This window comes from Lampris incognitus, chromosome 2 (genome assembly GCF_029633865.1).
Source record: "Lampris incognitus isolate fLamInc1 chromosome 2, fLamInc1.hap2, whole genome shotgun sequence".
NCBI lineage: Eukaryota > Metazoa > Chordata > Actinopteri > Lampriformes > Lampridae > Lampris > Lampris incognitus.
The window spans coordinates 25,625,768-25,643,914 of NC_079212.1; the positions used below are offsets into that span (position 1 = coordinate 25,625,768).

The 18,147-nt window shown below is 41.1% G+C and overlaps 2 protein-coding genes across 2 annotated transcripts; both read left to right on the forward strand.

Annotated features, from left to right (window-relative positions):
• Positions 1-647: 647 nt before the first annotated feature.
• Positions 648-2,780, forward strand: LOC130107978 (trypsin). The gene is given in 5 exon segments (XM_056274798.1): positions 648-1,041; positions 1,690-1,828; positions 2,079-2,111; positions 2,113-2,337; positions 2,625-2,780. Coding segments are annotated over 5 exon segments (720 nt in total). The 5' UTR covers positions 648-874.
• Positions 2,781-5,415: 2,635 nt separating this feature from the next.
• Positions 5,416-17,541, forward strand: pink1 (PTEN induced kinase 1). Its single transcript, XM_056273425.1, has 9 exons — positions 5,416-5,827; positions 7,183-7,455; positions 7,613-7,716; positions 7,843-8,025; positions 13,098-13,261; positions 13,387-13,514; positions 14,114-14,344; positions 14,573-14,891; positions 15,590-17,541. The coding sequence occupies exons 1-8, from the start codon at positions 5,474-5,476 to the stop codon at positions 14,855-14,857; spliced, it is 1,722 nt and encodes a 573-aa protein (XP_056129400.1). The 5' UTR covers positions 5,416-5,473; the 3' UTR covers positions 14,858-14,891; positions 15,590-17,541.
• The last annotated feature ends 606 nt before the right edge of the window (positions 17,542-18,147 follow it).

Sequence of the window (18,147 nt, forward strand, 5' to 3'; positions counted from 1 at the left end):
AAAGGGTGCAAATGCAAATTATTTCAATGTGTAGCCTACTAAGAAAACAAATCCATTGTTTTCGATGTCTGAAAAAATTCTAAATTGTTTTCATATTATTTTTGCATTATTAATGAAAATCATACATAATGTCTCCACTATAAAATAATCACAGCACCGAATGTCACCACATCAAGAGGAGATTGTGGTTACTGCAACTTTAACAACTACATTGTGGCAGAGGTGTGCTTGGAATCAGTTCTAAACTCCAACTCATTCACAAACGACAGCCTGGCTCAGGACTAGTTTTCACACACCAGCTTCATTATGTGCACATAACACACAGAATCAGAACCAGAAACACTTTGTTTATCATTTCATGCACTTGCGCACATGAAATGAAACGAAGCATCATTTCCCCCAGCCCACTGCAGTGCAACACAAAGACAAAAACACATATCCAAAAACTACAAGAACACATATCCAAACTAACACATATATCTAAACTAAAAAAAAATCACTGTGCAGGAGAACGAACGAGCCAGGATGAGAGACACAATGGGCTGCACAAACATGATAATAGATTAATAGCATGAACAAACTTGATAATAGATAATAGCAACCTACAATGACCTACATAAACATATGTATAGTGGGAGCGTTGGATATGAGACAGGTTTAGCCTAGGGTGTTTCAGTAGTACAAGGTGTACGACAACAGTCAGTTGCGACCGATTTTAAATGAATACACCATTCGTAAAGATGATGATGAATAGTTCTGTTTTTTGTTCTTCTTTAGATCACAAAATAATTTGCAGTGACAATTCTCTGTCACCTAAACCGAACTTCATTCAAAGCGAAGGTTCAATACAGATGCCTGACACATAGTCAGTTTTATGTTTTCTACAGACACACTTGCAGCAAGGATTATTGGGGGCCAAGAGGTTGTGCCATACTCCATCAAATATCAAGCATCCCTGCAGTATGACACCAGGCAACACTACTGTGGAGCAACCCTGGTTCACCCCCAGTGGGTGGTCTCTGCTGCCCACTGTTGGAGGCCGTGAGTAGTGGCGCTGTCTGCAACTGGACAAGAATATTGAGTTACAGTAGAGCAAAGTGATGACAGGCTAACACTCAAGGCAAGGATTTTCATTAGCCGTTCTGTGTGTGTGTGTGTGTGTGTGTGTGTGTGTGTGTGTGTGTGTGTGTGTGTGTGAGAGAGAGAGAGAGAGAGAGAGAGAGAGAGAGAGAGAGAGAGAGAGAGAGAGAGAGAGAGAGAGAGAGAGAGAGAGAGAGAGAGAGAGAGAGAGAGAGAAGAGAGAGAGAGAGAGAGAGAGAGAGAGAGAGAGAGAGAGAGAGAGAGAGAGAGAGGAGAGAGAGATTATTGAATGACAGACCAAGTCAGAGAACGAGTGTGAGAGAGAGAAAGAGAATCAACCAGCTTTGCAAAGTGTGGACTACATTACATACAATAGCAGTTTATCCTTGTAATATTTTTCGTAGTAGTAGACGTAGTAGTCGTGAGCTGTCTGAAGGATATTGGGGTATTTTTTAGCATTTGTTTTTTGCTTTAAATTTCAGACAGGGCTTGACAAAAAAATAAAAGTTTAAACGAAGGACCTGGATCTAGGATCAGTGCAAAGGTCCTATTGTCTGTCCAATATATCTGAGTGTAAACCTGATCTGACTGTATCCTGTTCGGTCTCAGGACCACTCTGATGAAGGTGGTGTTGAGTGAGCATAGCCTGTCGAAAGAGGAAGGTTTTGAACAGGTCTTCAATGTCTCCAAGATATTTGTGCACAACTATAACTACAGGACATTCAACAATGATATCATGCTCATTAAGGTAAGCTTGGTTTCATCCTGTTTTGACAATGATACAAAGATATATAACAATTATTCTGGGCGGGGTAGCTGCTAAAAGCAGATGAGGGGCATAAATAAACCCTATAAACACAAATGTACAGGTGAAGAGTCACATGCATGCATACACACACACACACACGCATGCATACACACACGTGAGCCCTGTGCTGTGTGGTTCTTGCTTCATAAGCCTCTCAAAGCTGTGCCCTCTCCTTTGGCCTGTGTTGCAGCTTAGTGAACAAGCAAAGCTCAATGCTAACGTCCCAGCCAGCCCAGCTGCCTGAAGAAAACACCCCTCCTGTTCTCGATCACACCACTTGCACAGTGAGTGGCTGGGGTGTGACACGAATCTACAATTACTACCTCTCCCCCGTGCTGCGTGCTGTGGATGTGCAGATCATCCCCTACTGCTACTACTACTACTGGGGCAGGATCACTGACAACATGCTGTGTGCTGGGTCCCGATTCGGGGGCAAAGATTCCTGCCAGGTAGAGAGAATTCCTCTAAAATATACGGTTTGGTTCCAGCATCTTGACAGATGGACATGTGAGCACCGTCCTAACAATAACACAGAGGGTGGAAATTACGCAGAGGTTCAATAACATTGACAGTTCTGTTGAGAGATAAGAACAGACACACTCATTTTACAGTCAAATTCGTGGTGTCATTAAACACTGGGGATAATCTGAAGAAGGTGGGCGTGTTAACGTTTATCACAAAAGCACCGGAGGGACCGCCTTTGTTCATCAGCTATCCTTTGTCCTGGTGTTCACAGGGTGACTCGGGTGGCCCCCTTATCTGCAATGGCTATTTCGAAGGCATCGTCTCATGGGGTATCAGCTGCGCCAACCCGTACTTTCCTGGGGTCTACACCAAAGTGAGGAAATACACCAGGTGGATCAACTGGCTCATCGACAACGACTCATCTTAAGGAGTCAGCCCCTCATTGGATCGATTGTTTTAGGTCATCACAGAGAGACACATTTTTCCAAATTTGAATTCAGCTATCTCATTTAGTTTCTTTCTTTCTTCTATGTACCAGTGCAAACATGTTGTGTATCACTGGCATCTGCTGGGTACCCCAAAGTGATTATTCTTAACCTCTGTAAGTAGTGTCAGTCTTCCTGGGCTCTTACACTGGAGGCATTTTTAATTGATTGGCTTCAGCATTAATCACACTCTTGTCATTTTAAACATTGTTATATTAAAATCTACTGTATAGTTTAATACATTACACATCTGAGGAAGATCATACAGAGTCAGCAGCTGTGGTCATCTCTGTGTTCAGGCTTTCGAACAAAATGTTAATATGTTCATATTTTCAATTCTTTATTGCCTAATAAGCACTGTTACTTGTTCTGTTATTCAGAACCATGTTACTCTCATAGTCAACACCCTGCAGGATCACAACAACAACAACAACAACAACAACAATTTTGACGCTTAGGATAGAATAAATAAAGCAACTGCAGGCAACATTTGTACAGCCCACAGTAAACACTTGAAATGTAAAACCCGAGGAGCACATTAGATGTTAAAAAGGGATGAACTTGTGAAGAGGCTAATGCTAAAAAGCACTGGTGAGAAGTGGCAGTGTTGTGTAAGATACAACTGGTCACCGTGGGTTGAATCATGTCTCCAGGTTTCCAAACAAAAGTGGACCTGTTTCAAATGTTGATGACATCCATGCAAAAATCACATTAACATTGTCCTGTGCTCTTTCTGCGGTTCATTTGACCAACATTAGACCAATGTACTGGATTGCTATATGGTTGATAATAATAAAAAAAAGTCTTGTAGTAAGCATCTACTAAATCAGCTACTGTCATTATCCTTATGGAATAAAGATCAAATTATGATTGCCTTATTTGTGTATTTTTTTTCTTTTCTATCTCTACAACCACAAAAGCAGAACAGGCCAATGAATGCACTTCTTACACTCCTAAACAGCAGTAATTCACTAAAACTCACTTAAAAATCAGCCGTGACACAGCTATGTGAGCCAGCACCAAACAGAAAAATGTCATGTCCCCTGAAAAACCTGTTTATGTCCAGTTGTCAAACCACCCCCCGTCTCTCTTTTTCTTCCATACAATAACAAAAAAAACTCAGTGACACTACACTAAAGAAGCTGAGATAGCGAAGATGAAGATCAGTGAATGCAAGATCACCGAAGATATCACAGAATAAAAGATGTTCCCCCACTGAGAGCGAGGATTGGGTCAGACACCTTACTCATCAATCCCAGAAGGCCAAGTAACTTTTACACGGTCCTTACAGCACGTTTAGAGTGGGAGCTCTTATTGTCCATGACTGAACAGTCTTCACAGGCACAGTATCATTTCCAATTGTCAAGAGTTACTCGCAACCTCTCAAATTTTCAGTTCTTATTCATATGTAATGATGTTACTTAATGATTACAACAATCAATGCTAATTACAGAGGTAATTTTAAGCCAGAGCAATTTTGCTATTATATTTCTGGTTTACGAAAACATGACTTGATACTACATAAAAGATGTATGGGCTGTGTCTCACTTCCATATGCAACTTAGACAACTGCATCACCAAATAAGGAGAACTCTATGCTTTGCATTTTGTGCAAAATAGCACAGAAAAAAAAGTCTATTGAGAAAAACGCAGGAACTTGGTGTTAGTGTGCTAAGGTGTAATGCAGAAAATGTATGCTCCAAACTTTGTCTCTGTGCAGAAAGAAATGGCATAGCTAAAGCCGTGTTTACAGAAGTTACAAAGCTGCTGCAACTGCAAGGTACTTTTTATGATATTTGCTTGTATGACTTTAAATTCAGGTAATTATGAGTTAATCAGTGTTAAACAGTGAAACACTGGTCCACAATAGATTTGGCATTTCAAGCAAACAGATTATCCACCCATCCATTATCTGAACCGCTTATCCTGCTCTCAGGGATCCTGCAGCCTATCCCAGCAGTCATTGGGCGGCAGGCGGGGAGACACCCTTGACAGGCCACCAGTCCATCACAGGGCCGACACATTCACACCTAGGTATAATTTAGTACAGCCGATTCACCTGACCTACATGTCTTTGGACTGTGGGAGGAAATCAGAGCACCTGGAGGAAACCCACACCTACAGCAGACACCCTGGACAGGCCGCCTGGCCATCACAGGGCCATTTGTTGTTGTTGTTGTTGCTATTATTATTATTATTATTTATATCAGGCATTCCACCCACCCATCTAGTCTTTGGACCTGGCACAATAGGTGAATGTAATGAACCGTCTGGTAGCATTAAAAAACCCGCAATATTGGGGACCCCCCAGGATCGAGTTGAGAACCAGTGACCTATGGACAGTCGAAAAAGAAACGCTGATTGAATTTTCATTAAACATTTACTTACAGAAAACGCTGTTTGTGGGATTTAATGTCTAATTTGTGCGGCTGTCAAGAGTCTCGTTTAGTTTGGTCAACATCATTTTCGCCTGCTTGCCCTTTAATTCAAAAGTATGTCATTAAACCACGTGACGTACACAAGCGCACCGTGTCGCAGCTCGGGGCTTTGTTTACATAACACTCCTTTGCAGGTCAACCGCGGGTAGGCGACTCGAGCTAACGCACCACAAAACGTTACCGTACACTGGTGAAAGATGTCCGTGAAACACGCCCTCAGCAGAGGACTTGAGCTGGGGAGGTCGTTGCTTCAGCTGGGCCTCCTTAAACCTGCCGGCCGGGTCGCAGCGAAGTTCCGAGGCGAGCGTTTCCGTGTAGGCCAGCCGGGCCGCACCGTTCAGCCTCAGACTTTCCTGCCTTCCCGGTACCGATACTACCGCACGTCGCTGAAGGGCGTCGCCGCTCAGCTGCAGCGCGGCGGTTTGCGGAGGTTTGGGGGCGGCCCACCAAGAAACAGGGCCGTGTTTTTGGCTTTTGGTCTCGGAGCGGTACTGACCGAACAGCAGCTCGAGGACGACGTGAGGAGTGCAGCAACATGCCAGGAAATCCAGGTATGGCGACCAACACCTTCATGTCTGAACAGTCGTACTCCTGGATAGGGCTGAACTGTGTGTGTGTGTGATAAATTAAAGGAAAAACCTGAACGCTTAACCCCTACAGTGTGTGTGTGGGGGGGGGGGTCTGAGAGCTCTGTTACGCTGTGGGGGATATTTTCCTGGCACGGTTTGGGCCCACTTGTCCCCTTGGAAAGGGTCACTGTAACTCAATACAAAGTTATTCTGAGTGATCACCTTTATCCTATGAGGACACATTTCTGTCCTGATGGGAGAATGGCAATGCCCCCATCCATAGGTCACGAGAGGTCACTGAATGGTTCGATGAGCATGATGTAAATCATATACTATGGCCTTTACGGTCACCGGATCTCACCCCAGTTGAACCACCTGTGAGAGATTTTGGACCCAACTTGTTAGACCAAAACACCAAAATGAGGGAATATCTTTTGGAAGAATGGCGTTCCATCCCTCCAATAGAGTTTAGAGACTTGTAGAAGCTATGACAAGGAGCACTGAAACTGTTCTGGAGGCTTGTGGTGGTGGCCCAGCACCTTACAAAGACACTTTGTTGGTTTTTCCTTTCATTTGTCACCTGATACATATGTGTGTATACATATATATTATACATATATATAAATAGAATATATTCATGGCAATGTTAAAGAATAGATGGGAGGTTTATAATTTATAATTCCAGCTGATATCAGCTTTTGCCAAGAATCTATCACCCTGGCAATGATTAAGAATTTGTTAAGGCGGTTCTCCAAGCAGTCATTACATAAGATCAAATAATATTATTTGTCACATAGACTTGAATATTTTTCTTTGAGTAGTCATAAAAAAGCAGACCTTTTTAGATTTATTTTCCTATCAACCAATAAAAGTTATAGCCTAACATGTTATGTAGCCTTACTTTGTGTCCTTTGCAGTATGACTGTCACACGTGTATGTTGCCATGTCGATTCTGAAATGATATATTATCACTCAGGATATTGTCCAAGGTAATCGAAGTAAGAAAAAAATGCATTGGTTCTTGTTTCAGTGCATCCAGGATGCATTAATAGTATGATCATGCAAACTATATTGGCGATACATTTCAGGTCAGCTGGAAACAAGTGGTATATATGTAGCTATAACTTCCGATACAACTCGGATGTGAAACTGGCTGATTCTAGCTGTAAAGGGGACCTATTGGCTGTCATTGTGGGATGACTGTCATACCTCATGCAATGCAAAGTAAAGGGGTGAGACAGTAATTTTTAAATACTCAGTTCACATTCATACCTGGCTTAACACGGCATTATCCAAACTTTGAATGCAGACTAAACCACCTTATTATCCATCCACAGACTTTCTTTAAGAAGAAGAAGTTCCAGACTCCTCCCAAGCCATTTATTTCTGGGTACAAGTTGGAGGACTTTGTTATTGGAAAACAGATTGGCAAAGGATCCAATGCGGCTGTGTATGAGGCGGCTGCTCCATTGGCCCTATCCAAGGAAAGTGACAAGTGTTCTCTGGTGGAGTTGAGAGAGGATGGAGATAAAGAAGAGAAAGCTTCTTCTCTGAGATGCTGCTCATTTAAAAACTTCCCTCTGGCTATCAAGATGATGTGGAACTTTGGGGTAGGCATTTGACGATCCGACATATTCTCCTGCAACGTTTTGGATCCTCTGGATGTCCTTGTTAGTTTACTCTTTCTGGCAAAATCAGTGCATGGTAGGCAAACCTTTATAGTGAGTTGACTTTGTGTAATACCTTTTTCCTATTCCCTCTCTGTAGGTGGGGTCATCAAGTGAGGCCATATTGAGATCAATGTCACAAGAGCTGGTGCCTTCTGGCCCACTCGCCTTAAAGCAGGAAAAAGAGCAAATTACTCTGGATGGGTAAGTAAAACACTTAAGTATTATGTTGAAAGTGGGCAAAAGCTTATTAGTCAATCTTAGTTGGGCTTTAATAATTAGCAGTCTTTCCATAATAGACATGAATAGCTGTGATTTCCTCATTTACAGACAATTTGGAGTCCTACCCAAGAGGGTATCAGCCCACCCTAATGTTATCCGAGTGTACCGGGCTTTCACCGCAGATGTCCCCCTGTTACCAGGTGCCCAGGAGGAGTATCCAGCTGTCCTACCTGCCAGACTCCACCCTGCTGGTCTTGGCAACAACCGTACTCTCTTCTTGGTCATGAAGAAGTAAGAATTACTATCATTCACTCCCTCAGATTCCTTTAATTGGCATTATCAACAATCCACCTTCCTTATTATTATTATTGCATTTATAGGTCTCACCTGTGTAGAATTTTCATGAATAAATATTACAATGTTTTCCATTTAAAATGTATAGAGACACTATGAGATAAAATCCACCCTGTGGCAATCTATTACACCTAATTATTGAGGGGATTATGTGTTTGGTTGTGCACATGTATATGTGTGTGTCTGTCTGCAGTTAATATCGCATACTACTGGACCTATCAGCCCAATATTTTTGTTCGCAGTTATGACTGAATGATCAAGAACCTCTCGTGGTCTCTCTCATCTGAAGCCAGAGCCGACTTGACTGGTTTTCCAGAACATTAGTGAAGGCAGAGCTACTAGACTGCGACCAAAATGGTCGCATAGCAAACCTTTTCGTTTTGGAAAGTGCAAGTTCATATTAGACTTGGTCACATTCGTGCGAGGGTCTGCCTCAGATGCTGTGCATCCATAGACTGACAGGCAAAATGTTTTTATTAGGTAGATTTTTTTAGCTTGAGCGCTGCATATTAAAACTTTTTTTTCCACATTTCCCATTCAGCCGACCCATTATGAGAGCCAATCCGCACTGCCTGACCCAATAAAATATGCGTTAATTAACCACCCGAACCCAATCTGACCCGCACACTTCCCAATTTAGCCTAGGCTACAGCAAAGTCAGAAGTGTTGCACTATTTTGTTTTCAGGCTGTTTGCTCAAAATAATACACCGATTGAAAGGCATAGCCTATTGTAGATCTTAGCCTAATAACGTCTGGGTCTAGGCTACTTAATAAACAGAAAAATTATCCCAAATGGTGTTCTTTATTGTTGAATAGCAGCAAAACAAGTATCCTACCATTAAAGACATGAACTCTGTCTCTCTCTTTCTCTCTCTCTCACAAACACAACACACACACACACACACATACATACACACACACACACACACACACACACACACACACACACACACACACACACACACACACACAAAAGAGTTTTGGCGGTGTAAGCAAATGCTTCGGATACCACTTAGGGAAAAAAACTCATAGGTGAAGCCTCAACACTCTAAAACACATGTATTAACCAAAACCACAATCAGAAATTGATGATAAAACTGCTTGCATGCCTGCTTGTGTGTGTTAGAAAGAGAGAGAGAGAGAGAGAGAGAGTGACAGAGGGGAAGAGATGGTGGACTAGTAATGCACAGTCTAGCCTATTGCACACAATGTTTTTGTAAGTTATTTATAACTTACTATGAACACTGCTTTGTCACTTTTTGACCCGCCTGCCCGAACCTGTGATATTTTCTAGTAAGCTTACCCAAACCCACCCAACCCGCGGGTCCACCTGTGGGACCTGTGGGTTGTGGGTTGACTCATGCATCACTACTGCTTTCTATTGTGGGGAAGGATCAGAATGGGTTTTATACAGGGAAGACGAGGCTTCCACAATGTTAGAAGGGTACTAAATATCTTATACAGTCAACAAGGGGCACCAGACACAGCACTTCTTTCAATTGATGCAGAGAAGGACTTCAACAGAATTCAATGGCCATACCTGTTTAGTGTCATTGCCCATTTGGGTTTGGACAGAAGTTTTGTAATTGGACTAGGTTACAACATGAACAACTTTCGGCAGAGGTGTTGAATTATGATGTGGTATCAAAGGCTTATAAAATAAACGGGGCTTTTCCCCAAGGCTCACCTTTATCACCACTTCTATTTATCTTGGCAATTGAACCCTTGGCAATAGTAGTCAGGATGCATAAACATATTAATGGAATTCAGATGGGAACTATTGAAAACAGAATCTCACTTTTTGCAGATGATGTCATCTTGTTTTTTAAAAAAACTGATTTTTCTATTCCTGCTTTATTAAAACTCACTAGCCTGTTTGGGAAGATCCCTGGTTATAAAATGAAAGCTTTAAAATCTTCAGTTGTGACTCAATGAAGAAGAGAAACAGAGAATTTCACTTATATGGACATTAATATTGCCCCGCAGTTAGACAAGATTGTGTCCATGAACCTGTCATGGATTCTGTATCACAGTTAATAGACTGTTGGATGTCCTTACCTATTTCTGTAATTGGAAGGATAAATATATTGAAAATGAACATATTGCCAAAATTTCTTTACTGATTCCAAAATGTTCCCCTGGCGTCACCTATCTATGTATCTTCAAGGGTGAGGATACTTTCACCAAGTTCATATGGAATGCAAGGCACCCTAGAATTCACCTCTCACTTACTTACACATCTCCCATTTGATAGAGAGGGGTCATAATCCCCAAACATCCAATGGTATTACTGGGCAGCATAGCTGAGAATAGTAATGTTTTACTTTTCAACGGATTCCCCAGTGTGGGTGGATATGGGATCAAGCTCTATCAACATCCCTTTATACCTATATTTACACTCAGCTAGGCTGAAATATTTGAAGAAGCATACCTTTAACCCTATTTAAGTAATATGATCAAGGTGTGATATGATGTGGAAAAATACATGTGTATGTCAGGCTCCTTATCAGGTTTTGATCCAATCTGGGGTAATGTTCTATTTACACCAGGTAAATCTGACACTGGCTTCCAACTGTGGGCTAAAAACAGACTTGGGAAAATTCAGGATCTTTTTACAAGGGTTCTAATGATGTTTGAGGAACTATCAGTTAGACACAGCATCCCAAGGAAACACTTTTTTTTTTAAATATTTACAATTAAGAAGTTTTATTTCCTCTAAACAGCACTCATTGTTGAAACTGCAACTTTCACCACTCGAGAAGTTAATGAATAAGAATTGTAATGGCAGGGGTTTAATTTCGTTGATGTACAACTGGCTTGCATTGGGTTCCACTGTAAACTCAGAATTAACACTTGAGGTATGGAAGGGGGGGGTGTGAATGTAGAAATATCAACTGAAGAGTGGGGTGAGGTCTGTACAAAAGCCCAGGTTCAAACGGCTTATACTAACCTGAAACTTCTTCAGTACAACTCGTTGATGCGCACCTACTTGACACCTGTCAAAATACATAGATTCAATGATAGTATTCCAGACCGTTGTTTTAAGTGTAACCTTCTACAAGGAACACTTAAACACTGCATATAGGAATAAGATAATAAGATTTTGGGATGGGGTTGGATAAAGAACATGGCTCAATGTGTATCAATGGAAAAAAATGACATATCTACTCAGAGGTATATTGAATTTGTATGAAAGGGTTTGGAGATCTTTCATATATTTTATGGAATACACTAACTTGGGGAATGTACTTACACAAAATGACCATTTGGATGATGTATGACAGAAGGTGAAGTCTGTTTATGAAATACCTTTGGATTTACCGTTGACACTTTTTTTTGGTTTTATTATATCTTTGTTTTATTGTATCTTTTTCAATGCTTATATACTATATGTATGTATAATATTGCAGTGAATTAGGGGGGCAGCCCAGGAACCGCCATAGCCGGGACGCGAACCCGTGTCTCCCACACCACGGGTGACAACATTAACCAGTTGACTAACGTGTCTACTTATTCGTGTACGTTACCCTACCCCCCTCCATCGAGATAGGGCGTCCCCCGCCGGACCGTCACAGCCAGGGATCCCACTTCTGACACCAATGTAGCTAATTCGGGGGGCAGCCCGGCCGGACCGTCACGCAAACTCGGATTTCCCGCACCGCAGGCGACAACGTTAACCAGTTGACTAAAGGGTCCGACCCGTTAGCCAAGGGCTACCGAGCCTATTCATCCGTGATCGTTACAATATAAAGGCTGGAGAGGCTAAAGATGGAGGGTTTAAGGGAAGATTAGGTACTACTGTTGATGTAGTGTCTCTTTGTATGCATTTAAATGTGACAGAATCATAATGTTTAAAAAAAAAGAGCATTGATATGGCTAGTTAAACATCCCAATGTTTGTGATGTTTCTGTATTTATCATTAAATTATCCGGGGGCGCCCCGGTGGCTCACCTGGTAGAGCGCGTACCACATAAGGCTGAGTCCTTACCGTGGTGGCCTTGGTTCATATCGGGCCCAGGCCCTTTGCTGCATGTCATCCCCTCTCTCTCCCCTGCCTTTTCTGTGTCTCTCTCTCTCTCTCGACTATCGCTATCAAATAAAGGTGAAAAATGGCAAAAAAAATCTTTAAAAAAAGTACTAAATTATCCATAAATGTTATATCGGCACAAATACAGCTGTTTTCTGGGTGCTGAGTACTACAGTTCAGGATGAAAACTTATACACTGGTTGCTTCTTATAATTTATTAGCACAACTAGTCAGTTACTGTACTGGGCTTTTGCTGTGTTAATATTTATGCAGGAAAGTGGCGTTTTCAAAATAAATTCCAATGAGTAACCAGTGTGCGAGTTTTTATCCTGAACAATTTCAAAATCAACAACTTATCCAGCAGTTTTTGAGATTTTGATGATCTATGTTGACTTAACAGTGGCTACACGTAATGAGAGTTCAGCAAATGCTACTTGGCTTGAAGATATTTTCTATGTCCAGTGTTGATTTCTGTAGAACATTTTGTACTTTACTCTCAAAAAGTTGTTATACTTGCAAAGTGAACTATTTCCGCATTATTTTTTACAAGCTGTCACAAAAGGTGACAGTATATGATGTATGGATAATGTGCGCATAACATGTAAAAGAGAAAAAGCAAGCGAAAAGGAAAAAATATAATTGTAAAGGTAAAGTACAAAGAGTATATATAAAAGATAAAACATACATCTTTGCAATAAATGTGATACGTCAGATTAACTTTCATGATGATCTCTATATGCAAATTGCATAATTGCAGAAGCAGAAGAAAGACGATACTTTCCAACAATTCTAAAAATATGCATAAACAAATTTTTTAACTCATATATGGTGTTGGGTGCCATATATGAGTTAAAAAAGAGGATTATGTGGGGATTTGTAAAACTAAAAGGCAAAATTTAAGGTGAATTTCACAGGTCATGTGAAGTCTGTGATACTATTTATAGGTGTAATGCTAGCTGCTGTCTCTTCCCTGTACTGTAGCTATCCCTACACGCTGTGCCAGTACCTGAAGGAATCCACGCCAGGCCGAAGGGAGGCCTCTCTGATGGTGCTGCAACTGCTGGAGGGGGTGGACCACCTGTACAGACAGGGTGTCGCTCACAGGGACCTCAAGTCAGACAATGTGCTGCTGGAGTTTGACTCAGGTCAGATAAATAACTTGCACAGTCAAATCTAAAGTTTAGATTAGACTGAAAAGAAAATGACATAAATGAATAAAGTTTGATTACACATTGCATGTTAAAATTTGGATACATTTTCACCTCTTAAGATGGCTGCCCTCGCTTAGTGATCAGTGACTTTGGCTGCTGCATGGCACAGAATGACTCCAGTCTACAACTGCCTTTCAACAGCATGTTTGTCGATAGAGGAGGGAACGCCTGCCTTATGGCACCTGAGGTAGGCCTAACCAGATGTTATTATTTAGAAGAAAATGAGTGATCACACTTTAGCAAAATTTTAGTTGCTCAATGCACACGATACACCTACGTGTATGTTGATAATGTGAAGAAGCAGGGAGTGGGTGTAGGAGGAGGAGAATGTGATTTGACTAGTGAGACAGGTTCTTTTAAATGACACTATTCTTAGCATAGAATGATGACCATTTTCTATTTTTGAAAAAAAAAACAAAAACATCTTGCAATGTTTCATAGAAATGATCATCAGTGCATCTTAGGTATCACTGAAACTATTGTGTAATGTTGCATGCAGGTTTCTCCCTCTCTTTTCCTGATAAGAGTTTTTCTTGTAGAGTTTTCCTGATTTAATTCAGGGGTATAAGGATAGGGGATGTCTCATATTGCACTGATTGTAAAGCCCGTCGGGACTACATTGTGATTTTGGGCTATACAAATAAACTTGACTTGAGATTCCCCATAAGACCTTAAACTGGGAAATGACCAAGAACGATACTAGAAAATAAACTGACATATTACCTTCCCTTACAACCCTACATCTAAAGTTCCCTATTTTTCATGCCGTCTCCAATACTCCCAAAGGTGGCGACTGCTGTTCCAGGACCTAGTGTGGTCATTAACTATAGCAAAGCAGATGCCTGGGCGTTGGGTGCCATCTCCTATGAGATATTTGGTCAGCGAAACCCATTCTATGGAGAAGGGGGACTTGAGAGCAGGAATTACCAAGAGAAGCAGCTTCCACCCCTGCCTGCCAGTGTTCCAGCTGATGTGCAGCTTGTTATCAGATTGCTTCTCAGGAGGAACCCAAACAAGGTATTGTAGGTGTGAGTTGTGTATAATGTAAGGGAGCATTACTGGTCTTATCAAGGAAATGAGGTTGTTAGATAAAGTGCACATTTGACTAGCTAGCCTTTCCTCTGTGGTTCTCTGTATCTATATAACATTAGGAAGATGCCCAAAGAATACTGTTGCTACACAACTTTTCTGGTTAACAAGCTGTAAATTGAGTTAAATCTCACATACATTGTTGCTTCTCTGTAGCGTCCCAGTGCTCGTGTAGCTGCTAACGTGCTGCATATCAGCCTCTGGGGACGGAAGGCCCTGGCCAATCAGGACAGTGCTGGCATGCGGAAGCTTGCTGATTGGTTGCTGTGTCAGTCAGCCTTGGTTCTCCTAAGGGGCTGCAGCGGCGCCAGTGGGAACTCAGCAGAGACAGAGCTTCAGAGGTGCTTCCTCTCAAACCTGGACCTGGAGGATCTTCGCACTGCTGTGGGCTTCCTCGTGTATGGACAAGGACAGCATCAAGTCCCAAACCTGTCTGCTTAGGTCTCCTGTGAGAAATGGGTGGCGTTTTTGACAGGTGGGCTCCTAAAGCTTCTAGACCTCTAAAGCAGGGTGTGAATTTCATGCCCGAATGATGGCTTCTCAGATCCAACCCTGTTTCAGTTCAATGTAAAAACTCATAGGGGAGTAAAATAATTGCTTTTAATGATGTCCAACGCTAACATTGACACTGTTCACTTCTGAGGATCGCTCTCTTCATTTCTAGATTGGTTGAGGTGGATTTTAATTAGTTTTGAAGCTGCATTAAGAAACCTGTTAGCTTAGCATAAACTGTATTTGGCCCTGACAAGCGGCAGATTAGGCAGAAGCATGCTGTCATAACCAGGTGATGCAAGATCCACACCATGGTTTACAGCAAAATCATTCCTACAAACTCGCTTACATGTTAAACATATATATGAAATATATAGTAACCAAAACATAGGTCATTTCTACCTGTGTTCTTAAAAGCAGAATGATTGGAAAACAGGATCCGAACCCCGATTTTATTTTCGCCCTAGCCCTTAGGCAAAAATTAAATGGATCCTGATGTAGGCTGTGAGCCCTGAAATGATATCACCACTTTAGAGGTCTATAGTCTGACTTGTTTTATCTAATGACTTGAATAGCTGAGCAAAAGTTAGAAGCTTTTAAAAACTGATACACATTGTGAAATGTTTTTAGACAAGAGCCTAAACTTTTGACGTTGATAACATACTATATTTGTCTGTGTAGGGCCACTTGGAGAGTTGTGGGGAATCACAGACACCAGAAGAATGTTTATGGGCTACAGACAAGTCATTGATGGCATCAGTATACTTTCTGTGGAAGTGGTCAATAATGAAACCATAATTTAAATTATTTTCCTTTAGCAGATACTTTTATCCAAAACAACATTGGAGAGTTATCAGTTAGTTCAATCATGTTAGAGCACTGAATAGTAATCGTACCATAGCCAACAATGCAGTTCATGTCAAATGCAATTAGTGATAGTTTGCTATAGGTAGATCACCAACAGAAAGTGATAAGGAATTTAAATTACAAAGTAGCTGAAAGTTAATAATGTCAAAAACTAGGGTTACAGCTGGGGGCTGTTTTTCCCAGTGGCATACGATAGTAAGTCAACCCTGGTGGTATTAACTCCGTCAATACCAGTTTGCTTTCATTACCAAGTGAAAGTTTTTTCTAACAAGGTTAGATAAATAAATGCATGCAATAATCTGTCTGTTGCACTGATCAATAATTTATGATAGTGTTAGAGTTGGTGACGTTGTCCATCCGCAGGTTGTTGCATGCTGTTATCAAATCATAAAGTAACTTGTGGTCAATTACAGTCTTGTGAGCAGAGACGCTTCCAAACAGAGTCATGATTGTGGAATGGGATTGGCAAATCACAATATGGAAGGTCAAAGACACCCCCCCTCCCCCATGGCAAAAGGTAGTAATATTGGTTATCAATGCTGGCAGCACCAATAGAAAATGGTACAAATGAGAAAAGTCGACCACATACAAATGTATGCTAATTATGACTTTATACTTTATCTCAAGATGGTTACTACAGAGTTATTAACAAAGGCAATGAACAGGAAAAAGGCTAATCCTGATATGTCATACCAATTGTAGAGACAGTAGTGCAACGGGAGACGGTGATCCAGTTCAACCAGAAAACCTGGTCACTTTGCAGTGACTGAAGCAGTGTTTCTTTTGTTCCACAAATGTGTCCTGCTATAAAATACAAACCAAATTGCAATTCCACATTAAGTATGCTTACGCATTAACTGACCCTCAGTTTCATAGACAATTCATAAGAAATAAATGGTTGCTAGGATCTGTCCGTCCAAAGAAGTTGAGCCAATTTGTCTGATTGCCATGTAGTCTGCCTAACATAATATAAGAATAACAACACTAATAATATTTAATCATTAAATGTATATAGTGCTTTTCTAGACACCCAAAGCACTTCACATTGAAGGGGGTAACCAACCACCACCAATGCACGGCAGCCATTTTACATCAGAACGCTCACCCCACATCAGCTTGAGGTGGAGAGGGAGGAATCATTGAGCCAATTACATGGGGGGGGTGATTAGGTGGCCAGATGGAGAAAGCCAGGTTGGGAATTTTTGCCAGGCCACATGCAGATGTAAAAAGAGCCTGCATGTTTCTACGCAATGAGCACAGTAACGGTATAGAAAATGCAGAATATTAAATTTAAGGTTTGTTGTTTTGTTTTGCTTTCTTGCCGTGGTTTGCACTTTATACCCAGTTTGTACTTAATCCGTGTCATCCCCATAAATTACGAATGTGTATTCATTTCCATCTCACTGTAACTGGTCTCTTATTTGTAAGTATTGAAAATTAGTTTCATCCCAGTTCGTGTTGTATTCAGACAATGACATTTACATTGTTTTCACTGAAAATGATGACTTGGTCGTCCTCCACTGTGTGTTAACAGTAATATTGTGACTTTAAAATAGCATGCATCACATCAAGTTGCAGACATAAAGCACTATGTTTGAATTAAGTCACTCTTGCTGTTTAAATATGACATCAATGAATAACTTCTCAGAATGGCAAAGCTATGATACAGAATGTTTATTCTGGTGTGATGCAAACGAGGTTCAGCAATAATTTGCATATGAAGAATGTTTTTGATGCTGTGTTGCCATATTAAAAGGATTTGTTTCCGAAGACTTGATTCTTTTTGTTTTTATTGAGTTGTGATAACATTATTATTAGCGTTATTTTCTTTCGCTATTGATAGTCTCTGATTTGTAGTCTCTGATAGCTGTCCAAGTCACTAACTAGATCTACCGTTCATCTGTATCAAGAGAAACTCCAACCATTTTCTAGATCATAGTTGTTGTTTTTTTTATTTAGATTTGACAAATTACCTGAGTTCCCTATTTCTTTTAAACTTAAACGTTCATGTCAGTGTGACGAAATCATGGACCCTTGAATATAGTGTAACGTGCATGGATAAGTAGACACGTTGGTCCTTGACGTATTTGTCAAACCCTTTAGTCGACTGGTTAACGTTTTCGCTTGCGGAGTGGGAGACACGGGTTCGCGTCCCGGCTGTGGCGGTTCCCGGACTGGCCCCCGAATTTACTACAATAGTTTATAAAACTATATTCTCTAGGGACTATTTTCTGAGATCATTCCGCGGTTTCCGATGCATTATCCTGCAACGACATCGAAACTTTGATAGAATAAAAGCAAAAACGGCCCTTTGATGGCCTGGCGGCCTGTCCTGGATGTCTCCCGCCTGCCACCCAATGACTGCTGGGATA